General features: G+C 38.2%; 1 protein-coding gene across 5 annotated transcripts in view; it reads left to right on the forward strand.

Annotated features, from left to right (window-relative positions):
• PPP1R12B (protein phosphatase 1 regulatory subunit 12B) overlaps positions 1-20266 on the forward strand; it is a 303467-nt gene that overhangs the window by 184758 nt on the left and 98443 nt on the right. For all 5 annotated transcript variants that reach the window (XM_044676051.1, XM_044676053.1, XM_044676049.1 and 2 more), the window contains 5 exons: positions 8794-8884; positions 14038-14244; positions 15357-15540; positions 15639-15751; positions 17927-17968. In XM_044676051.1, the coding sequence (XP_044531986.1) occupies positions 8794-8884; positions 14038-14244; positions 15357-15540; positions 15639-15751; positions 17927-17968 (637 nt within the window). The remainder of the gene's footprint in view (positions 1-8793; positions 8885-14037; positions 14245-15356; positions 15541-15638; positions 15752-17926; positions 17969-20266) is intronic.

The raw sequence follows: 20266 nt of genomic DNA on the forward strand, positions 1-20266 counted from the left end.
AATCTAACAAATAAAAATCACATGATTATCTCAATAGATGCTGAAAAAGCCTTTGACAAAATACAGCATCCATTCCTATTGAAAACACTGGAAAGTGTAAGAATAGAAGGATCTTTCCTAAAAATAATAAACAGTATATACCTAAAACCATCAACAAGCATCATATGCAATGGGGATAAATTAGAAGCCTTTCCAATAAGATCAGGAGTGAAACAAGGATGTCCATTATCGCCTCTATTATTCAACATAGTACTAGAAACACTAGCAGTAGTAATTAGAGAAGAAAAAGAAATTGAAGGTCTCAAAATAGGCAATGAGGAGACTAAGCTATCACTCTTTGTAGATGATATGGTGGTCTACTTAAAAAATCCTAGAGAATCAACTAAGAAGCTTATAGAAACAATCAACAACTTTAGCAAAGTTGCAGGATACAAAATAAATGCACATAAATCTTCAGCATTTCTATACATTTCCAATACATTAGAGCAGCAAGAGGTAGAAAGAGAAACACCATTTAAAATCACCCTAGACAATATAAAATACTTAGGAATCTATCTACCAAAACAAACACAGCAATTATATGAAAACAACTACAAAACACTTTCCAAACAAATAAAACTGAATCTAAACAATTGGAAAAACACTGATTGCTCATGGGTAGGATGAGCTAACATAATAAAAATGACAATTCTTCCCAAATTACTTTACCTATTTAGCGCCATACCTATCAAGCTACCAAAAAACTTCATTACTGAATTAGAAAAAACTATAACAAATTTCATTTGGAATAACAAAAGATCAAGAATATCAAGGGAAATAATGAAAAAAAATGTGAAGGAAGGGGGCCTAGCAGTACCAGATATTAAACTGTACTATAAAGCAGTAGTCATCAAAACAATATGGCTAAGAGACAGAAGGGAGGATCAATGGAATAGACTTGGGGTAAGTGACGTCAGCAAGACAGTGTATGATAAACCCAAAGAACCCAACTTTTGGGACATGAATCTACTATTTGACAAAAACTGCTGGGAAATTTGGAAAACAATATGGGAGAGATTAGGTTTAGATCAACACCTCACACCCTACACCAAGATAAATTCAGAATGGATGAATGACTTGAATATAAAGAGGGAAACTATAAATAAGTTAAGTGAACACAGAATAGTATACTTTTCAGATCTCTGGGAAAGGAAAGATTTTAAAACCAAGCAAGAGTTAGAGAAAATTACAAAATGTAAATTAAATGGTTTTGATTATATTAAACTAAAAAGCTTTTGTACAAACAAAAACAATGTAGTCAAAATCAGAAGGGAAACAACAAATTGGGAATTGGCTAAAATGAATATATTGGCTAAAATGAAAGAAGGGGAGAGTAATGAATGCTGGAGGGGATGTGGCAAAATTGGGACATTAATGCATTGCTGGTGGAGTTGTGAACTGATTCAACCATTCTGGCTGGCAATTTGGAACTATGCTCAAAGGGCTATAAAAAAAATGCCTGCCCTTTGATCCAGCCATACCATTGTTGGATTTGTACCCCAAAGAGATCATAGATAAACAGACTTGTACGAAAATATTTTTAGCTGTGCTTTTTGTGGTGGCAAAAAACTGGAAAAGGAGGGTATGTCCTTCAATTGGGGAATGGCTGAACAAATTATGGTATATGCTGGTGATGGAATATTATTGCACTCAAAGGAATAATAAACTGGAGGAATTCCATGTGAACTGGAAACATCTTCAGGAACTGATGCAGAGCAATAGGAGCAGAGTCAGAAGAACATTGTACACAGAGACTGATATACTATGGTAAAATTCGAATACAATGGACTTCTGTACCAGCAACAATGCGTTGACACAGGACAGCTCTGAGGCATTTATGGAAAAGAACACTACCCACATTCAGAGGAAGGACTGCAGGAGAGGAAACATATAAGAAAAACAACTGCTTGAACGCATGGGTTGAGGCGGACATGATTGGGGATGTAGACTCAAAACCACCACACCAATGCAACTATCAACAATTTGGAAATAGGTCTTCATCAATGACACATGATAAAACCAGTGAAAATGTGTGTCGGCTGTTGGGGGTGTGTACGGGGGGTGAAGGGGAAAGTAGGAGCATGAATCATGTAACTTTTAAAAACGAATATTAAATAAATGTTTAAAAAATAATGAAAGAATAACAATATTAAACATATATGTACCAAAAAAAAAAAACCACAATGCCTTTGTCTCCACAAGAGACCTTTTATCATGTTATATTCCAATGAGACAATCTTAACCTTCCCTAGTGTTATTTTCCCTCTTTTTCTCTTTCCTCAGAATATTCTTATTTGGATCTTTTGAACCAGGTTAGAAAACATTTTCTTGGAAAGGGAAACTTTTCCAAATTTTTTTGAGAATTTCTCATCTAAATGGAATTAAGGTACATTAGATTATATTAGGAGGCATGAATATTATATATTGTATATATTTGTTCAAGTCATCACAACAGAGTCCTAAAAGCTATGACCTCTTACTTATTGTTAATATTTATTTCTCAAGTCCAGAAATATTGTATTCAGTCTCTTAAAACTGTATTGAGTTATTCCACCTTTTTCCCCTGTGCTTCTGATATATTAAAGATGACCATTGTTTGTCATATGTATGTGTATATGCTCTGGTCCCAGTCAGCCAAGTTGCATTACTTTCTTTAGCACCATTCAACAGCACATGAATAAGAACAGAGGGAGCAGATGGTGAGAATAATTCAGGGGTGGAATTTAGTCAGGCGTGAGCATCACTAGGACAAGAAAGTAAGAAAATACTGGTATGCATGTGTTGTGAAAGGAAGGAGCCAAAGAGAGAACAGGAGGAGGATCAGTAGATTTCAGAGTTGAAATCTCTTTAATCTCTTCTTATGCAATTGTTTAATAGTTAACTTAAAGGAGTTGCCTGGAAATAGTTTAATCTGGATGCCAGAAGGTTTAGGAATGGGATGTTAGTTCTGGCATAATTTAGAAGTTTTTGCTTCTGTATCGTGAACAAAGGTACATTCCACTTCTTAGCACTATGAGAAACAATGAGATATGCAGATTGCAGGTGTCTCTCAACAAGAGCCATGTGGTAATAGAAACCGTAACTGTTATACATGAAATGGACAGAGTCTGTGTCTGGAAGGAAATTCAGTACAATATTCCCCATCTGTTGGGGGTTCCCTTCCAGGAGCAGTGATTGGTTTGTGAAATAGAGCCTGTCTAGGAAAGACAGTGTTTGACTTCCAGGACCTGAGGTCTGTTGGCAGTGCTATGATATATCCACATAGTGTTCTAACACTTATTCTTTTTTTCTTTTTTTACTCTCATAGAGTACCAAGAAAAGGAGGATTATTAAATAGATCTTTTCCCTGCATTTCTGATATATCTGGAGTCATAGCATATTGGTGGCATTTTTTATCTTCAGAGATTAAACCAGTTCTTCCTTATAGTTATCCTTTAGACGTATTACAGTGGAAAAAAAAATGCTATATTCTCAGTCAGAGGCACTTCCTCTTAGTTCTATGTGTTCTTAGTTCAGTCATTTAACTTCTGCATTTCAGTTTCTTCATTTGTAAAGTGAGGGGGTTTGAACAATATCACCTCAAAGTTTCTTCCAGATTTAAATCTATGATCTAGGGCCTACTAATTTTTTTTATCCTTTTATTTTTTTAATTTAATTTTTTAAAAAACCCTTACCTTCCATCTTAGAATCAGTACTATGTATTGGTCCTAAGAAAAGAGGTAAGGGCTAGGCAATGGGGGGGTTAAGTGACTTGCCTAGGTTCATACAGGTAGGAAGTGTCTGAGACCACATCTGAACCTAGAACCTCCTGTCTCTAGGCCTGACTCTCAATCCACTGAACTACCCAGCTAGCCTCTTTTTATCCTTTTAGAACTCCATTAAAGTCCTTAGACAGAAGGGGTATGAATTGAACAGGAAACTGTTAGGAGTGGGGTTAGAGGGTTAAGAGGTGGGTATTGAGAGGTGTGTGTGTGGGGCACAGTGTTCTTCCCCCTTTCTGTTTGCATCTCTCTCCTCAACTAGGTGACACACTGGACCTGGAGTCAGGAAGACTCATCTTCCTGAGTTCAAATGTGGCTTCAGACACTTATTAGCCATGTGACCCTCCTCAAGTCACTTAACTCTGTCTCAGTTTTCTCATCTATAAAATGAGCTGGAAAAGGAAATGGCAAACCATTCTAAGATCTTTGCCAAAAAAACAAACAAACAAACCCAAATGGGATCACAAAGAATTGGACATGACAGAAAATGAATGACCAACAACTACCTCCACTATTGTTTCCATACCAGATATAAAGTAAATAGATAACCCCCTCTTGAATTAAAAATAGCAATCAAATGTTATCTAAATAACTGCCATTAGGATCTGGATTGGATGATAATTTGGGATGAGGTGAACCCCGGATATTGCTGTCACCCACAAGGTTTCCACTTCCACAGTCTGAAATTCCTTTATCAGATTATAAGCCTCTATTATTCTCTTTGTTTTGCCCTTTACATATATTCTTCAATCCTTCCATTGTGCCCTTGGAATTCCTGATGTAAAATTCACAAACTTCTTGTCATTTGTGGACTTCTTTCCCTGGAGCTCACACAAACCTACCTTCCATCAAATGACAATGCAATCCTACCTGTTCTCTTGAACACTGACTGTCCTTTCTTTCATGCCTCCTGACCTAGTGGAAGGAATTGGAATACTAACTCCTAGCTCTTCACTGCCACTTCTTTAATCTCTTTTTGCCTCTGTTACTCAGGAACCTCCCTTTCTTTGATGTTTACTTTATCCAAATTTTTCACCCCAATCTCATTCTGGTTTTCAATCACAGATCATTCTACCTCCTTTCCTAAGGAGTTTAGTATATGCTTTACAGTTTTCCATCCTAACTCTTATCCTTCTCTCAGTAGACATCCAAATGCATATTGTTTTTTCCTCAAAAGCCATAATCTCCCAATTTAAAAATTTTCTCATCTCCCACCATTCCACTATTTCATTCTCAACTATAGGGATGGTAATGCCCTTCAACTCATCCTTAAGTATTCCACTTTCACAGTCAGAAACTTGGACATTCCTTTATCAGATCATATCCAGCTATCTTTTGTCTTCACCATAAAAGTCCCTCTGTGCCTCAGTATTGCCCCAGATCATGATTCTAAATCAAACTTCACTTTCCTTCTTTCTCAATTTTATACCATACCAGACTCTAACCCTGTATGACTCTCACCATCTGCTTTCTTTACTCCTACTAATGTCTGGTTGAACAAAGCTGGGAAAAGCCATGCAACTCTGCTCACTAGGACCACTACAAATTCATGTAATTTAATTTCAGTTGTCCTTAGCCATAACTAGCTAATACAGGTAGTTTTGCTATAAACATAACATATGCCTTCCTAAAAAGCAGCACACCATTTCAAAATCTCATGGGAAAAAACCTCAGAACTTATGAGGAAAATGGGGATGGGAGTACAAACTCTGAAAACTTTGTTAGTGGTGCATTAAAAAAAAAGAAATTAATTTTAAAAGAAGAACTGGTAGCATAATTTTATACATGTTAAACAGTTATGGACTATCTAAAGTACTACAATAAATAATGGCTTGTCTTGGCCTGGAGCTTACCTTAGAGCTGTTGCTCATCCTGTGTCCCTAGGTGAGTTCCAGGAGCAAATTGGGCAGGCTAAAGCTTGTGCCTGAGGCTATGGGGGAAGGAGGTGGAGGTGGTTTGGAACAGCCTTCCTCTACACTTAGCTCCTTCTGCACCAGAAGATATGCATTAAATATGGTATTTTGCCTTGACAAAGACCTGGAAATTTGTTTCAGGAAGTGGGTGTTGGAAGTGTTGCAGCTTGTGAGTTATTGTGCAGTATGTAGTTTTCTGCATATTTACAATTTTTCAGAAAATAAATTACCTAGAAGTAAACTTGAAATTCACATTATGCTGAAAATATTTCCTAATATAAAACATCTATTAAAATATGTAATATATAAATCACTTTCAAACATATTTTTAGTTTGATATAATCAAAATCATTTATTTTACATTTTGTAATTTTTTCTAACTCTTGCTTGGTTTTAGAATCTTTCCTTTCCCAGAGATCTGAAAAGTATACTATTCTGTGTTCACTTAACTTATTTATAGTTTCCCTCTTTATATTCAAGTCATTCACCCATTCTGAATTTATCTTGGTGTAGGGTGTGAGTGTTGATCTAAACCTCATCTCTCCCATATTGTTTTCCAAATTTCCCAGCAGTTTTTGTCAAATAGTGGATTTTTGTCCCAAAAGTTGGGCTCTTTGGATTTATCATCCACTGTCTTGTTGACGTCACTTACCCCAAGTCTATTGCACTGATCCTCCCTTCTGTCTCTTAGCCAGAACCATATTGTTTTGATGACCACTGCTTTATAGTATAGTTTAATATCTGGTACTGCTAGGCCCCCTTCCTTCACATTTTTTTTCATTATTTCCCTTGACATTCTTGATCTTTTGTTCTTCCAAATGAACTTTGTTATAGTTTTTTCTAATTCAGTGAAAAAGTTTTTTGGTAGTTTGATAGGTATGGCGCAAAATAGGTAAATTAATTTGGGTAGAATGGTCATTTTTATTATGTTAGCTCATCCTACCCATGAGCAATCAGTGTTTTTCCAATTGTTTAGATCTAGTTTTAATTGTTTGGAAAGTGTTTCGTAGTTGTTTTCGTATAATTGCTGTGTTTGCTTTGGTAGATAGATTACTAAGTATTTTATGTTGTCTAGGATGATTTTAAATGGTGTTTCTCTTTCTATCTCTTGCTGCTGTAATGTGTTGGAAATATATAGAAATGCTGAAGATTTATGTGCATTTATTTTGTATCCTGCAACTTTGCTAAAGTTGTTGATTATTTCTACAAGCTTCTTAGTTGATTCTCTAGGATTTTTTAAGTAGACCATCATATCATCTGCAAAGAGTGATAGCTTAGTCTCCTCTTTGCCTATTTTGATACCTTCAATTTCTTTTTCTTCTCTAATTGCTACTGCTAGTGTTTCTAGTACCATGTTAAATAATAGAGGTGATAATGGTATCCTTGTTTCACTTCTGATCTTTTTGGGAAGGCTTCTAATTTATCCCCATTGCATATGATGCTTGTTGATGGTTTTAGATATATACTGTTTATTATTTTTAGGAAAGGACCTTCTATTCCTATACTTTCCAGTGTTTTCAATAGGAATGGATGTTGTATTTTTGTCAAAGCCTTTTCAGCATCTATTGAGATAATCGGGTGATTTTTGTTTGTTAGATTGTTGATATGGATGGTTTATGTGGTATGTCTTTCAATTGGGGAATGGCTGAACAAATTGTGGTATATGCTGGTGATGGAATACTATTGTGCTCAAAGGAATAATAAACTAGAGGAATTCCATGTGAACTGGAAAGACCTCCAGGAATTGATCCAGAGTGAAAGGAGCAGAGCCAGAAGAACATTGTACACAGAGACCAATACATTGTGGTAAAATAGAATGTAATGGACTTCTGTACTAGCAGCAATGCAATGACTGAGTATAATTCTGAGGGACTTATGGAAAAGAACGCTACGCACATTCAGAGGAAGAACTACAGAAGAAAAACAACTACTTGAACACATGGGTTGAGGCGGACATGATTGGGGATGTAGATTCGAAACTACCACACCAATGCAACTATCAACAATTTGGAAACAGGTCTTGATCAATGGCACATGTTAAAACCAGTGGAAATGCACATTGGCTGGTGGGGGGGGGAAGTCAGGGGGTGAAGGGGAAAGTAAGAGCATGAATCATGTAACCATGTTAACTTTTCTAAAAAATAAAAATTATTAAATGAAAAAAAATAGTCAAACTGAAGGGGGTGGGGAATAATCTCTATTTGTTGATTACATGATTTCCTATTTTGTTCAAGATCAAATGTAAAATTTTTTTGGGGCATTAAAAAAAAAAACTTGGCCTAAAATATCAGTTTTCTAAGAGAGCCTTTTCCTCATTTTCCCCTCTCTCCTAGTTATTAGTACCTTCTCCCTGAAAATTAATTAAATTAATTTTGTGTAGATTGTCTACATACTTTTATAGATGTACACATCATCTTCCCAAAAGGAATGTAAGCTTCTCTTGACCAGGGTCTATTTCATTTTTGTCTTTGTGTCCTCAGAACCTAGTCCAGTGATGGCTTTTAGAGTTGGGGTTCTGGGCCCCACCCCCTTCCCACCCTTCAGACCAAGTGCCGTGCCTTTCCCCACCACTGAGTGTCATATGCACTTTGCCCCTACCCCACTCCCATCTCCACCCCACATAGGGGAGGCAGAAAGTGCTCCCATTGGGCACTGGGGGAAGAGGTGGGTGAAGTGAAGAATGTCCTCAGAAAGGGTAGAAAGGGGTAGGGGAGTGGCCAGAGCACTCCACTCCCCCACCAGCTCTGCCGCCCTTACCCACTGTGTGCTTCCATTGGGCTGCTGGGCAGAGGGGTGGGGGATGAGAAAAAATGTCATTAGGCATGGTGGAGAGGAGGAGGGGAGCAGCTCTCCCTAGCCCCTCTGCCTTTCTAGTAATGAACTATGGTGGATAATGGCATGGGTGCCCACAGAGAGCACTCTGAGTGCCATCTTTGGCACCTGTGCCATAGGTTTACCTGACCTAGCCCATTGCCTGGAAGATAGTAGATGCTTGATTGTTTGATAGTGAAATATAAGAGATTCTATATGTATATAGCAAGTTGCTGTTATTCTAATGTTGATTTTTAATTCTCTATCAGGTCTTATTTAACACCTGTACGGGACGAGGAAGCGGAGTCCCAGCGGAAAGCCCGTTCTAGACAAGCTCGGCAGACTCGAAGATCTACACAGGTGAACAAGTCAAATCAACAAACAAGAGCATAAAAACTCATCTCTCTCTCTCTCTCCTCATTTCCATAACTTTGTTTCTTACTCCATCTATAGTGATTAGTTTGTACTGTCTGTAAGCAAAGTAGCAAATTGTGAAGTAGGCACTTCATAAAACCTCCTTTCAGTGTGGTTTGAGGATCTGTCCATTGATATATGACCACTGGAATTCAATTATGCAGCCATGTAGTGAATGTCTGATATGTTAAAGGTACTGTACTATGCTATAAAACTAAAAAGACAAAAAAGGAAACTTCTTGCTTTCTTGGAGGGCTTACAATATGTACCCAGATACAAACAAATTAAAAAAGAAAGAGAGCATTGAGAACTCGGTCAGGAGCTCAGGAAAGGCTTCCCATAGGAAGAAAGGAAGCTAGGACTTCTGAGAGACAGTTGAAAAAGAATTGTTTTCAAACATGGGAGACAACCTGTGCCAAAAGAATGGAGATGAATCCTTAGAATGGCTAATGCATCATTTTGGCTTAATTGTAGATAGTGCTAATGGGCATAGTATGATATGTAAAGGGAAGTGGAAAACAGATTGCACAGGGCTTTAAATACCAGGCTTAGAAGTTTGTGTTTTGTCCTAGAAGCAATAGGCAGCTACTAAAGACTTTTCCTGTTTCCGTTGAGGATGCACCATTACCTTAGTAACCCAGGTTGACAGTCTGAGCCATGTCTGAGTCTTCCCTTCCCCTGCAATTTCCATATCAAATCACTGCTAAATCTTAATAATTCTAACTGCAGTAATTAAAAAAAAAACCTCTTGCCTTCTGTCTTAGAACTGATATTAAATATTAGTTCCAAGGCAGAAGAGCTGTAAGGGCTAGGCATTTGGGGTTAAGTGACTTACCCAGGGTCACACAGCATGTGAAGCCATATTTGAACCCAGGACCTCCCATCTCTAGCCTGGTTTTCTATCCACTGAGACACCTAGTTGCCCCTCTACAATAATTTTTAGATCTATCCTCTTCTCCAGTGACATGGCTACCACTCTTGTTCAGAGCCTGTTGACATTTATAGCCTCCTAATTGATCTTCTTACTCTTAGACTCTCCTTTCTCCAATAATCTTCCACACATTCACCCTAAATTTTATATAGCTCGCCTCAAAAATTTTCAGTAGCTTTCCATTGTCTAAAAGTTTTCAGCCTAGCAGTTAAAGCTCTTTGTGATCTTACTCCAGACTACCTACCATTTTAGCCTTATTTTATGCAACTTCCCTCTACGCACTTTATATTCCAGTCAAACTGGACTATCAACTATTCTTAGAACCCAATACTTTTATCTCCAGCCTTCCTGCATTTGCTCAGGCTGTCCCCCATGGCTGGAATGTACTGTAACTTACACTGCCTCTCAGAGTCTTTATCTTCCTTTAAGGAAACATCATAGGCATGTTTATAGATAGTAGAAAAGGAAGTAGTAGGCAGGGAGAGATTGAAATAAGTGACATATGGGGATGACAGAGGGGGCAATCTGTTGGAGAAAACAGAGTGGAATGAAATCGCATGTGCAGGTGGAGGGATGGGTCTTGGTATGGCATAAGACTTCCTCTTCATGTGAGACATGAGATGAGATAGTGACAGACGGCACCTGAGTGATATGAGTTGAAGAAGTGTGGAAAAGGGGGAGCTCAAGGTAAATGACTTCAATTTTTTTTCATAAAAATGAGTCAAATTCTCAGTTGAGAGGTGGGGGGCAGAGGGAATCATAGGAGATTTGGGGGAAGAATGAACAGGTTTGGGAGAGCCACTTTGGAGACTGGGATAATGAATTGATAAACTGAGTAAAGTAGAATTGTCTAGTAACAGTGGGCTCAGGTGAGGCTACACAACATATATGCTGTTATATGTCATCAACATGTTAAATGTTATAGTATGTGCTATGTGTTGTGTAAACATATAGATTGTATAAATTTGTAGTGGACAATCATTTGTGTGATTTTTCTCTACCTACATTCAGCAGGACATGTATAGGACTGAAGATGGTAGAGAGTAGAAGCTTTCCAAGACTGAGGCTTGGCAGGGCAAAATCTGCAATATGATAAGGGAACCAGGGACTCAAGAGAAGACAGAGAAGAAAGAGAGAGTTATGAGTATGAATGAAATGACCTGTGAAAGAGCTGAGGATTCAAGGTATTACAGGTCACAGGATAGATAAAGAGTCAAATTTTGTAAGGCAGAAGTAGAAAGCCAATAGATTGTGGTCAGATGAGAGGATATTGGAATTTTGAACATGGAAGTAGTTCATTTGTGAATGATGACAAGATTGTGTGTGACAAGTGAAGTGGAGAAGTAGGTTGTGGGAAATGAGCTTTCAGAAATGATGATTAAGGAGTTTGAGGGAGAGTCGATAAAATGTTGAAGTTCCCTAATATGAGAACATGAGATACATAAAAATAAGATAGTCTGAAGTGAGAGAGAGCACTAGAACTTAGGGGATGAGTGAGTAGGAAGTAGTACTTGAGCTGATACTTGAAGGAAACAAGGATTCCAAGAGGTGATGGGGAGGAAAAAGCATATTTGGAGCAAGGAGAATTTACTATTCTAAGACAGAGGTGGAAGATCAAATGATAATCTAGATAGTCTGGGCAGGACATAAAGTACATGAAATGAAGTAAGAAAGCCAGAAAGGAAAATTAAAGCTGGGTCATGGAAGGCTGAGGAGCTAGTCCTTTATTCCTGAATCAATAGGGAGCTGCTGAAGACTTTTGAGGAGAGAACTAGCATCCTCTAAATACATCTAAGCCTCTTCCGTCTTTAACAGCTCTTCTCCCCTCCCCTCAATCATCTTATTTGTCTCCTTTCTTTCACAGCCAAACTCAAGGAAAAGCTATTTATATCTATTGCCTTTAGTGCTGCCTCTCACTCCTTTTTCAGTCCTCTGCAATTTGGCTTTTCAACTTTTCAACTTAACTTTTCAATTCAATTTTTCAACTGAAATTGTCTTTTCCAAAGTTTCACATGGTCTCTTAATTGCCAAATGTGGTAGTCTCTTTTTCAGTCTTTATCTTTCTTGACTTTTTTTTTGTGTGACATTTAACATTGTTGACTACTCTTTCCTCTTGGATTTCCTTTTGGAGTTTTAAAAACATTTATTATTCTTTGCTGGTTTTCCCATCTGCCTGACTGCTCTTTCTTAATCTCTTTTGCTGACTTTTTATATATCATACTTTCTAAATGGAAGTGTCCCCAAGGGTTCTATCCTGGGCCCTTTTTTCTCTCTACACTTACCTGCTTTCATATCTCATTAGAGCCCAGGGACTTAATGATTGTCTCCAAGCAGATGATGTCCAGTTTTATATATTAATCCTAGTCTCCTCCTTGAGCTTCAGCTGTTAGCCATCAACTACCCATTGGACCTCCCAGTTTACTAGCTCAATAACAAAACTTTTTTCTTTTTCCTTAAGTTTGTCCCTCTTTCAAGATTTTACCTTTTTCTATCAAATATGCCACAATTCAGCTAGACTCTCAATTTTGAAACTATGTGTTATATGTTTGCTTCACTCCCCTTACCCCACATTTCAAATGCTCAAACTTGCTCTTTCTGCTGCCACAACATGCCTCAAATCTTAACTCTTCTCTTTACTCCCAGGACCATCACTTTAGTTCAGTCTCTTATCTTCTCTTGCCTAGACAGTTACTTTGGCTTTTTAATTGATCTTTCTGCCCCAAGTCATTCTTAACTCCAGTTAGTCCTCCACACAGTTGCCAAGGTGTGTCTTAATCCTAAGACACAAGTCTGGTTATGGGATGTTCCTTCTCAATAAATCCCAGTGGCTCCCCATTGCTTTTGGCTAAAATATACTCTTTTGTTTAGTTTTTAAAGATATCCTCAACCTGATCCCAACCTCTCTTTTCAGATTCATCTTATAGGATGCCCTAAAAGTCGTGGTGCAGTTTTAATCACTTTACCAACTTAAAATTATACTATAGCTTTTGGAACATCTTGCATATTTTCTCCCCATATATTTCAGTGCAGTCAAACTGATCTTTTGTTCTTCACACTTGGAGCTCCATCTCCCATCTCTGTGCCTTTGCAGTGGCTATCCACCATGTCTAGAATGCACTAACTCTTCAACTCCACCTTTGAAAGAGAATTCCTATCTTCCTTCAAGATACTGCTAAAGCATCATCATCTGTATGATTCTTTTCCTGATCCTCCTGTTTTTTAGTCTTCTCCCTCTCAAAACACCTTGTATTTATTCTCTTTCTGCTTATCCTATTTGTAATTATATGTGTTTTTGTTTTTTCAGTTGAATATAAATTCCATGACATTAGTTTCATTTTTTTAATATTTGTTTTCTCAGTAACTAGCAAAATGCCTCATACATGGTAGGCATTTAGTAAATGATTATTGATTGATTAACAGATATTCTGAAGGGGCTATAGAAAACCTCCATTTGAAATCTCGGCCATTTTTCTATTTAAGCCTTGAGTCTGATTTTTTCTTCCTTAAGCCTGCCTTTCTTGCTAAGACAAAAGTTAAGCTCCTGTTTCTATTTCATCCTGACAGCTACAGAATCATAGTATCTCTTTGACCTCTAGGATCTCTAGGGCTGTTCTAATGATGGTTCTGAGAGAAACTAACCAAGGATCAGGTACTGTTATGACAGGCAGTTCTCCATGGTAACCTATTTCCTGTGAATGAGAGTGTGAAGAGCCAGGGAATGGATTCCAAACTGTTTAGAACACAGACCTGAATGATTGGCAAATTGGTCTTTGTGCTCTCACCTCAAGGCCATGTCTCTGGTCAGCCCTTCTTAGCTTATTGGTTTTCATTTTAGGAGTCATTTGCCTTTTATTGGGAGCCTATTATTAACTCTAGTTGAGTTTTACTTTTCAGCAGCCAAAAGCCAACCATCTTTGTTGGAGGGAATTTGTTTGTTTGTTCGCTTATTCATTTATTTATTTATTTATTTATTTGTTTGTTTGTTTGCTTATTTGCTTATTTATTTGCTTATTTGTGGGCTAGAGCTTGAGATAATAGGCAGAATGCTAGATTTCAAGGATCCGAATTTTGTTTCTGGTCTCACTTTCCATCATTTAAGCCAGGAAAGCTTTGGTTTAAAGTGCAGATTTATTCTCCCTGAATCTAAGATTTCCCTCTCTTCTCCCAGGGTGTCACTCTGACCGATCTTCAGGAAGCAGAAAGAACCTTTAGCCGATCCCGGGCAGAAAGGCAATCTCAAGAACAGCCAAGTGAAAAGACTGAAAGTGGTCCCGAGCATCTTGAAGATGGCAGTGAAAAACAGGAGCCACCCACAGTACTGACAAAAGAAACTGGGGAGAACCGGCAGCGTGGGAGGAGGAACTTGGATGAAGAGGTAAACTCATCTGGGTTGATCTAGATTCTCTTGAAATAGTGGTAATGAAGTTGGGGTATTTGCTCCCCCACTGCAGAGTGCTAATTTATACCTGGAAGGAACAGTAGTTGAAGAAGCTATACTTCTATGGATAAACCTTGTACCTGAAAGATTTAGCAAGATAAGTGTCTACCAATTATGAACAATTTCTTCTCTTTGGGGTTATTCATACTTTTTGCACAATGTCCAGTCCTCCAAAGGAGAGATGCTTCTCACAGTATAATAAAATTAGCAAATCCAAGAATTTAAAGAGCAGCTTTTGTTCCACTGACTACAAAAAGCCACTCACTGCTGAGACATTCTTCATGTGCAGCTACTTTTCTACTGAGGTGAAATGAATAGAGGATTAGGGTCAGAAATAACTTTTCCACTTCTTTCTCCAATCCTGAGTAACTGGGCCTGGCCAGGTCAGGGCTAGTTCTTGGTAGCGCTTTTTTAAAAAGTGTTCTTCCTTTGTGAAATACTACCTTGTACATAGTAGGAAGCTGAAGTCTCCTGTGACAAAAATTTTACTAAATGAACAAATTTAGGTCTCTGGTTTTTGCCTTATTCATTAAGGTAAGAAACCAAATGGGAAAGAAAAAGGATAGCTGGAAAAATACTGTACAAACTTAATTCTTGAAAATTGGTAGAATTCTCAGATATAGCTGCTGGATTCTATACTCATGTTTTCATGCATCTGACTACACATGCTTATTGATCTTTTATTTTCCAAAATATTAATTCTCTGACCATTTTCCCAACTCCAAAGCACCATCTTCCCTATCATTTTCACTCTTTCACCAAAGGAACTTTTTCTAATAAGGCAAATACAATTTAATTGTCCCTTATCTTGCTCAGGAAAAATATTCTTAGACTGCTTTCGATATGAGGTTGATACAAACCACGTGAATCCTAAGATTGTACTTGCTCGGGGCAGTTAACAGTATAATTTTCAGTTTATATAATGTCCTTAGAAGAGGGAACCTCTCATTTCAGTAAGAGCCTTAGAGAAGCTCATTTGGGAAAAATCTATGGTACTTTTGTGTATTGAGAATTGACTTCTAATATTCAACCCTATGGATTATTTGTAGCCTTCTTATGGACGACTGAGAAGCCTAACCCAGCAAGATAAACCCACAACACCACTTTCTCCTTCTGAGTCAAGATCCTCCCTTTCCATTGGATCCCATCTCCTCCGGGCAAGTAGGTCCTCTGGCTTAGACTCTGAGAGTTCAGAAACTTCCACAAGCACCACAAAGGATATGGAAAAAAATGGTATGTAGACCATTGCAAAATAAATAAGGCTAACCCTTTCCAGGCCCCACAGGTCTATATTCTAAAGGCTCACCATATCTTTTGTTTTTGGTGATTAGAAAATGAAGATCCAGATTTGGATGACCAATCCTCCACTAAGACATCCATCCGGGAGAGGCGCCGACTCAAAGAAAGGCGAAGAGGGACAGGCATAAACTTCTGGACAAAGGATGTAAGTAGATGTGTTTTTTTAGGAACTACATGTCACAATACCACTTGCTCTTTTCCTTGATGTTCTTCACAAAAGCAATGGTATCTACAATGACAGGTTGTGTTCTATGATTAGCTTCAGTGTGATACCATGCATCCATTTGTCCCTTAGAAAATATCCATGAAGAAGAGAATTCCATGTCTCTAAAGCAAAACTAGAGAAGATCATTCTGGGAATTTAGGAATTAGTGCATAGAAGTAGCTGACTTACTTGATATTAACTATCTACAGTCTGATTCCCCTTTGGACATTTAAAATAATTATAATTCACCCATTATATTATGCTTAAAAGTTTTCACCATGCTTTCCTTACAAGAACCCAATGAAATAATAATAGTTGGCCTTTCTGTATCACTTCAGGATCTACAAAGTGTTTACTCAAAAAGTGAGGGCAGAGTAATAAGTGTTGTAAGATCTCTTTTAGTTAAAGAAACTCAGATTCAGAAGAGTTTAAGTGACTTGCCCAGCTAATAAATGTTGGAGCTGGGACCTAAGCCCAGATCATCTAACTCTAAGACTAGTGCTTTTTCCACTAGACCAGCCAGGTAGGTGATGCAATGGACAAATCCCAGGTCCTGAAGCCAAGAAGACCTGAGTTCAAATTTGACCTCAGACACTTATTAGCTGTGTGACTCCAGGCAAGTGCACTTAACCTCTGTTTGCCTCAGTTTCCTCAGCAATAAAGTAGGGATAACAGCTAACCTTGAAAGGCTATTGTGAAGTTCAAAGGAAATATTTTTAAAGCACTTAGCACAGTGCGTGGCGCAAAATAGATACTATATAAATACTTAGTCCGTTCCCCCTCCCTCACATTACACAATCTCAGGAAACCACATTTATATGTACAGAACCCTGTACTAGGGTTCTTGTAAAGAAATACAGAGACCATAAGGAACTTATGGTGGGGAGAAGAGAGGGACTGCATAAGCATGGACTCATATGAATACAATCAGTTCAAATATTCCTAAAGTCATAGACTGTGAGAGCTGGAAGAGAACTTAGAGATCATCTGGTCCAACCCCCTCAATTTACAGATGAGGAAACTGAAACCTCAGACAAGTGAAGTACTTGCTTACTATGCCACAGATTGTGGTAGAGTTGGAAATAACACTTAGGATCCCTTTATACTCTGTAGTGTCCCTTCCACTCCACTACTCTCTATGATGCACAGGAAATAAATAAATAAATAAATAAAGCCATGAATGATTACAAAGTCATTTTGAGAATAGATATGAACAAGCTGTACTCAAATACTTTCCTGTCTTGGCCCTGTGGCATAGCTGAGGAATCAGGGTGGACAGTGATTCCTGGTTATCATGGGTAATAACCTAAAAAGTATCACTCCATTAATAGATGAGTAGATGACAGTGGTGAAATACTCATCTATTAAAAGCTATTTCCTGGTTAGAGATCTTTATTTGCTTTGGAGGAAAGAGAACTGGAGTCAAAAGACCTGAGCTCTGGCAATGGCTACTTTGGTAACTATGAAAGTCTTTAACTTTTTTTTTTTTTAGTTTTTTTTTTTTTAACTCTTAATTTCTGTGTAATGGCTCCTTGGTGGAAGAGTGGTAAGGGTGGGCAATGGGGGTCAAGTGACTTGCCCAGGGTCACACAGCTGGGAAGTGTCTGAAACCGGATTTGAACCTAGGACCTCCCGTCTCTAGGCTTAACTCTCAATCCACTGAGCTACCCAGCTGCCCCCAAGTCTTTAACTTTTGAACCTCAATTTCCTCTTTTGTAAAATGAGTATAATATTATTTTCTCTACCTAATTCACAAGGGTATTGCGAGAAAGCTATTTATAAATGATAATGCTTCTACAAGTCCTATTCTTTCCAAAGACAATATAAGAAATGATACAGGAAGGGTGAGTTGCTATTCTTTGTCAGCTGATGATTCTTGCTTGACAAGACCTCTCTTCTGTGCAAAAATCATTTAAAGTGCTCGTCTGCAGTTAATATTCCTTAGCTTCCAACCCTTGTGTCTATTGAAAGGGAGCAGCAGCAGCAAAGCATCACTTTGATGTCCACCAAGCAGCTTCTTGCTTGGAACACTGAGCTGTGTAAGTGATGGGTGCTTCATTGCTGCCAAGAGTGCTGACAGTGACTATCCTCTCTTTTTCTTCCCTTCCTTTTCAGGGAGACGAAGCTGATGGCACAGAAGACTTAAAAGAGTCATGGGTAAGTGACAGACCAGTGAGACATGTCCCTCCAAGGTCAGCTTTGCTCACAAGCATGAAGTTTTAATGGAGGGAGCAATGGGTCCCATGTAGCTTAGTTGGATAACAAAAATATCTAGGTTTAATGTAACTATTTATGGGGGTTTGGAAAAAGCCATCCCAATAAGAGACATTATAGACATTAGTTATTCTCTGTTCTTAAGAAGATCCCCAAAGCTATGACCTTGAATTAGATTTATGTCCTTCAGCAACAGTCAAATAATACCTGTCTTCTCTCTTTCTCAAAGAAATATTATAAGATTATATGAAATTCTTTAACTCCTTGGGAGAAAAATAATGTGGTCAATTCCTTTTAAATATACTATTGGAGAGGAGGAAGAAATAATGTAAAGCTTCAGATAACTCCAAAGCCATTCCTACTTGACTTTGAAAATATAATCAGACACTCAAGAAACATGCCCTTGTGACACTATAGTTAGAGATCTAGAGGTCTCCTGACTAGTTAGAGTATAGGGAAAACCCCAGGTTACCATGCATAAACCACAAAGGGTATAATTTTCTTGAGGATAATAGGGAATTAGCTATATTGTTCTTGCAGTCATTCTTTGGAAAAAGAAGGATTTGTATGTTGGCTAAAAGATTTAAAGACTGCCACACAAGTTCTTTTTATGGAAAATAGTGTGTAATGGAGATTTGTTGCTATCTGTCTTGTTTGTTTTCACAACCAAATCATAGTCTCAGAAGTGCTTTAGAATCCCACATGGAAAATCAGGAGCTGAGTCAGTATGAACAAATGAAGGAGCAAGTGGAGCAGATGTCTTATACTTTATCTTCTATATTTAAGCTGAGTTTACCAAAAGGTAGCTCCAATGCCTTTTCCACAACTGGCAACAACATTCCGTACTTGTATTGATGGAGTATAGAACGATCGAAGCAAGCATTGAATGTCAAGTTGCCAAAAACTCTTTGCTGTAGCAGGCTAGTGAAAATCCCTCTTGGTTCAGATTAAGGAGCTTAAGGGTGGGAAAGGGAATGTGATATATTGGAAGTTTTTCTGGGAAGAGCTACGATACTCTAATAGAGTGACAGAGCCGAATGGCACCAAAGTCTAAGTCCATGAAGAGAATTGAGAGTGAACCCAGTTCCGTGGGTGAAGGCTTTCGTGTCATGGGACAAGTCTGTTTTCAGTGACATTCAGGATTTTTCTCCTTAACCTTTCTATACTTCTTGGCATTAGAAGTAACTAGATAGTACAATCCATGTATTCCAAGATGCCCTTGCCTGGACCTCCACATAAACAGAATTGAGAAAAACTAGGTATGATTATGGTCTTGAGAAGCTTTGCTTTAGGTTTGTTGATTTAAAACTAAAGAATTGATCTAGCTGGTGAAGACAAGTATGGACTGGAGGAAAGTTATTTGACAACCTGAAACAGAGTGCACTCACCCAGTTCCCTGGAGCACTTGCCAACAAATGCCAAATATTTGTCCCATATGTGTTTTAAGGGAAGTTCAAATTGATTAGTCTCTCAGTTGTTAACTTTTGAGTGCCAGTATTATGATAGATGAAAATGGACATGGTCTAGGTCTCAAAGAATCAACCCCTGTGAAGCTGTTGTTGTCTCAAAAAAGAAAAAAAGTCTTAAAAAAAAAATTTTTTTATCCACCCTACATTCACCCCTGTCTTTGAGACAGTGCACTCCAGTAAAAGTATTAATTATTGGTTCCTCTACTCCCATTTCTCTTCCCTTCCAGTGCTGGCAGGTGTGAGGCCACTCTCTGTACCAGCCTGCATGCCTGGTCACAGCCCAGGCTAAATTACCTCAGTTCTGCTCCAAAGACAAGTAGCTGGCAGCATCTTAAAACTGCTCCCTCCCTTACTGCATGTCCATCCATCAAAGTGTCAATGTTGGCCACTCCCCAGCTTTGCTCTCTCAGGAAGAAGAGAGGCCTGGCAACTGGGTATGCTGAGTGCTGGGCTTGAATGGAAATGACTTTGGCTGATTAAAATGGGCATTGTTCTTTCCTCTCTGATCTTTTTTTTTTTTTTTTTTAATTCAGAGAAACTGTAGCTGCTATTGAGGCAAATGCACTTCCCGTTCCCTTTTCCTGGCCTGTCTTAGTTTGGGTATTGGGATTACTTATTTTCACTAAGGCTCTAGATGGTATAGGAGATAGAATGCTGGCACTGTAGTCACATAGTAAGTGTCCTCCTTTCCTGCCTTCATAATCCTCTGCACCCAATCAGGGTTAGACCCAACCCCACTATCCTCTACACTTGGAGGTGTTCCCTATCTTAA

This window comes from Gracilinanus agilis, chromosome 4 (genome assembly GCF_016433145.1).
Source record: "Gracilinanus agilis isolate LMUSP501 chromosome 4, AgileGrace, whole genome shotgun sequence".
NCBI lineage: Eukaryota > Metazoa > Chordata > Mammalia > Didelphimorphia > Didelphidae > Gracilinanus > Gracilinanus agilis.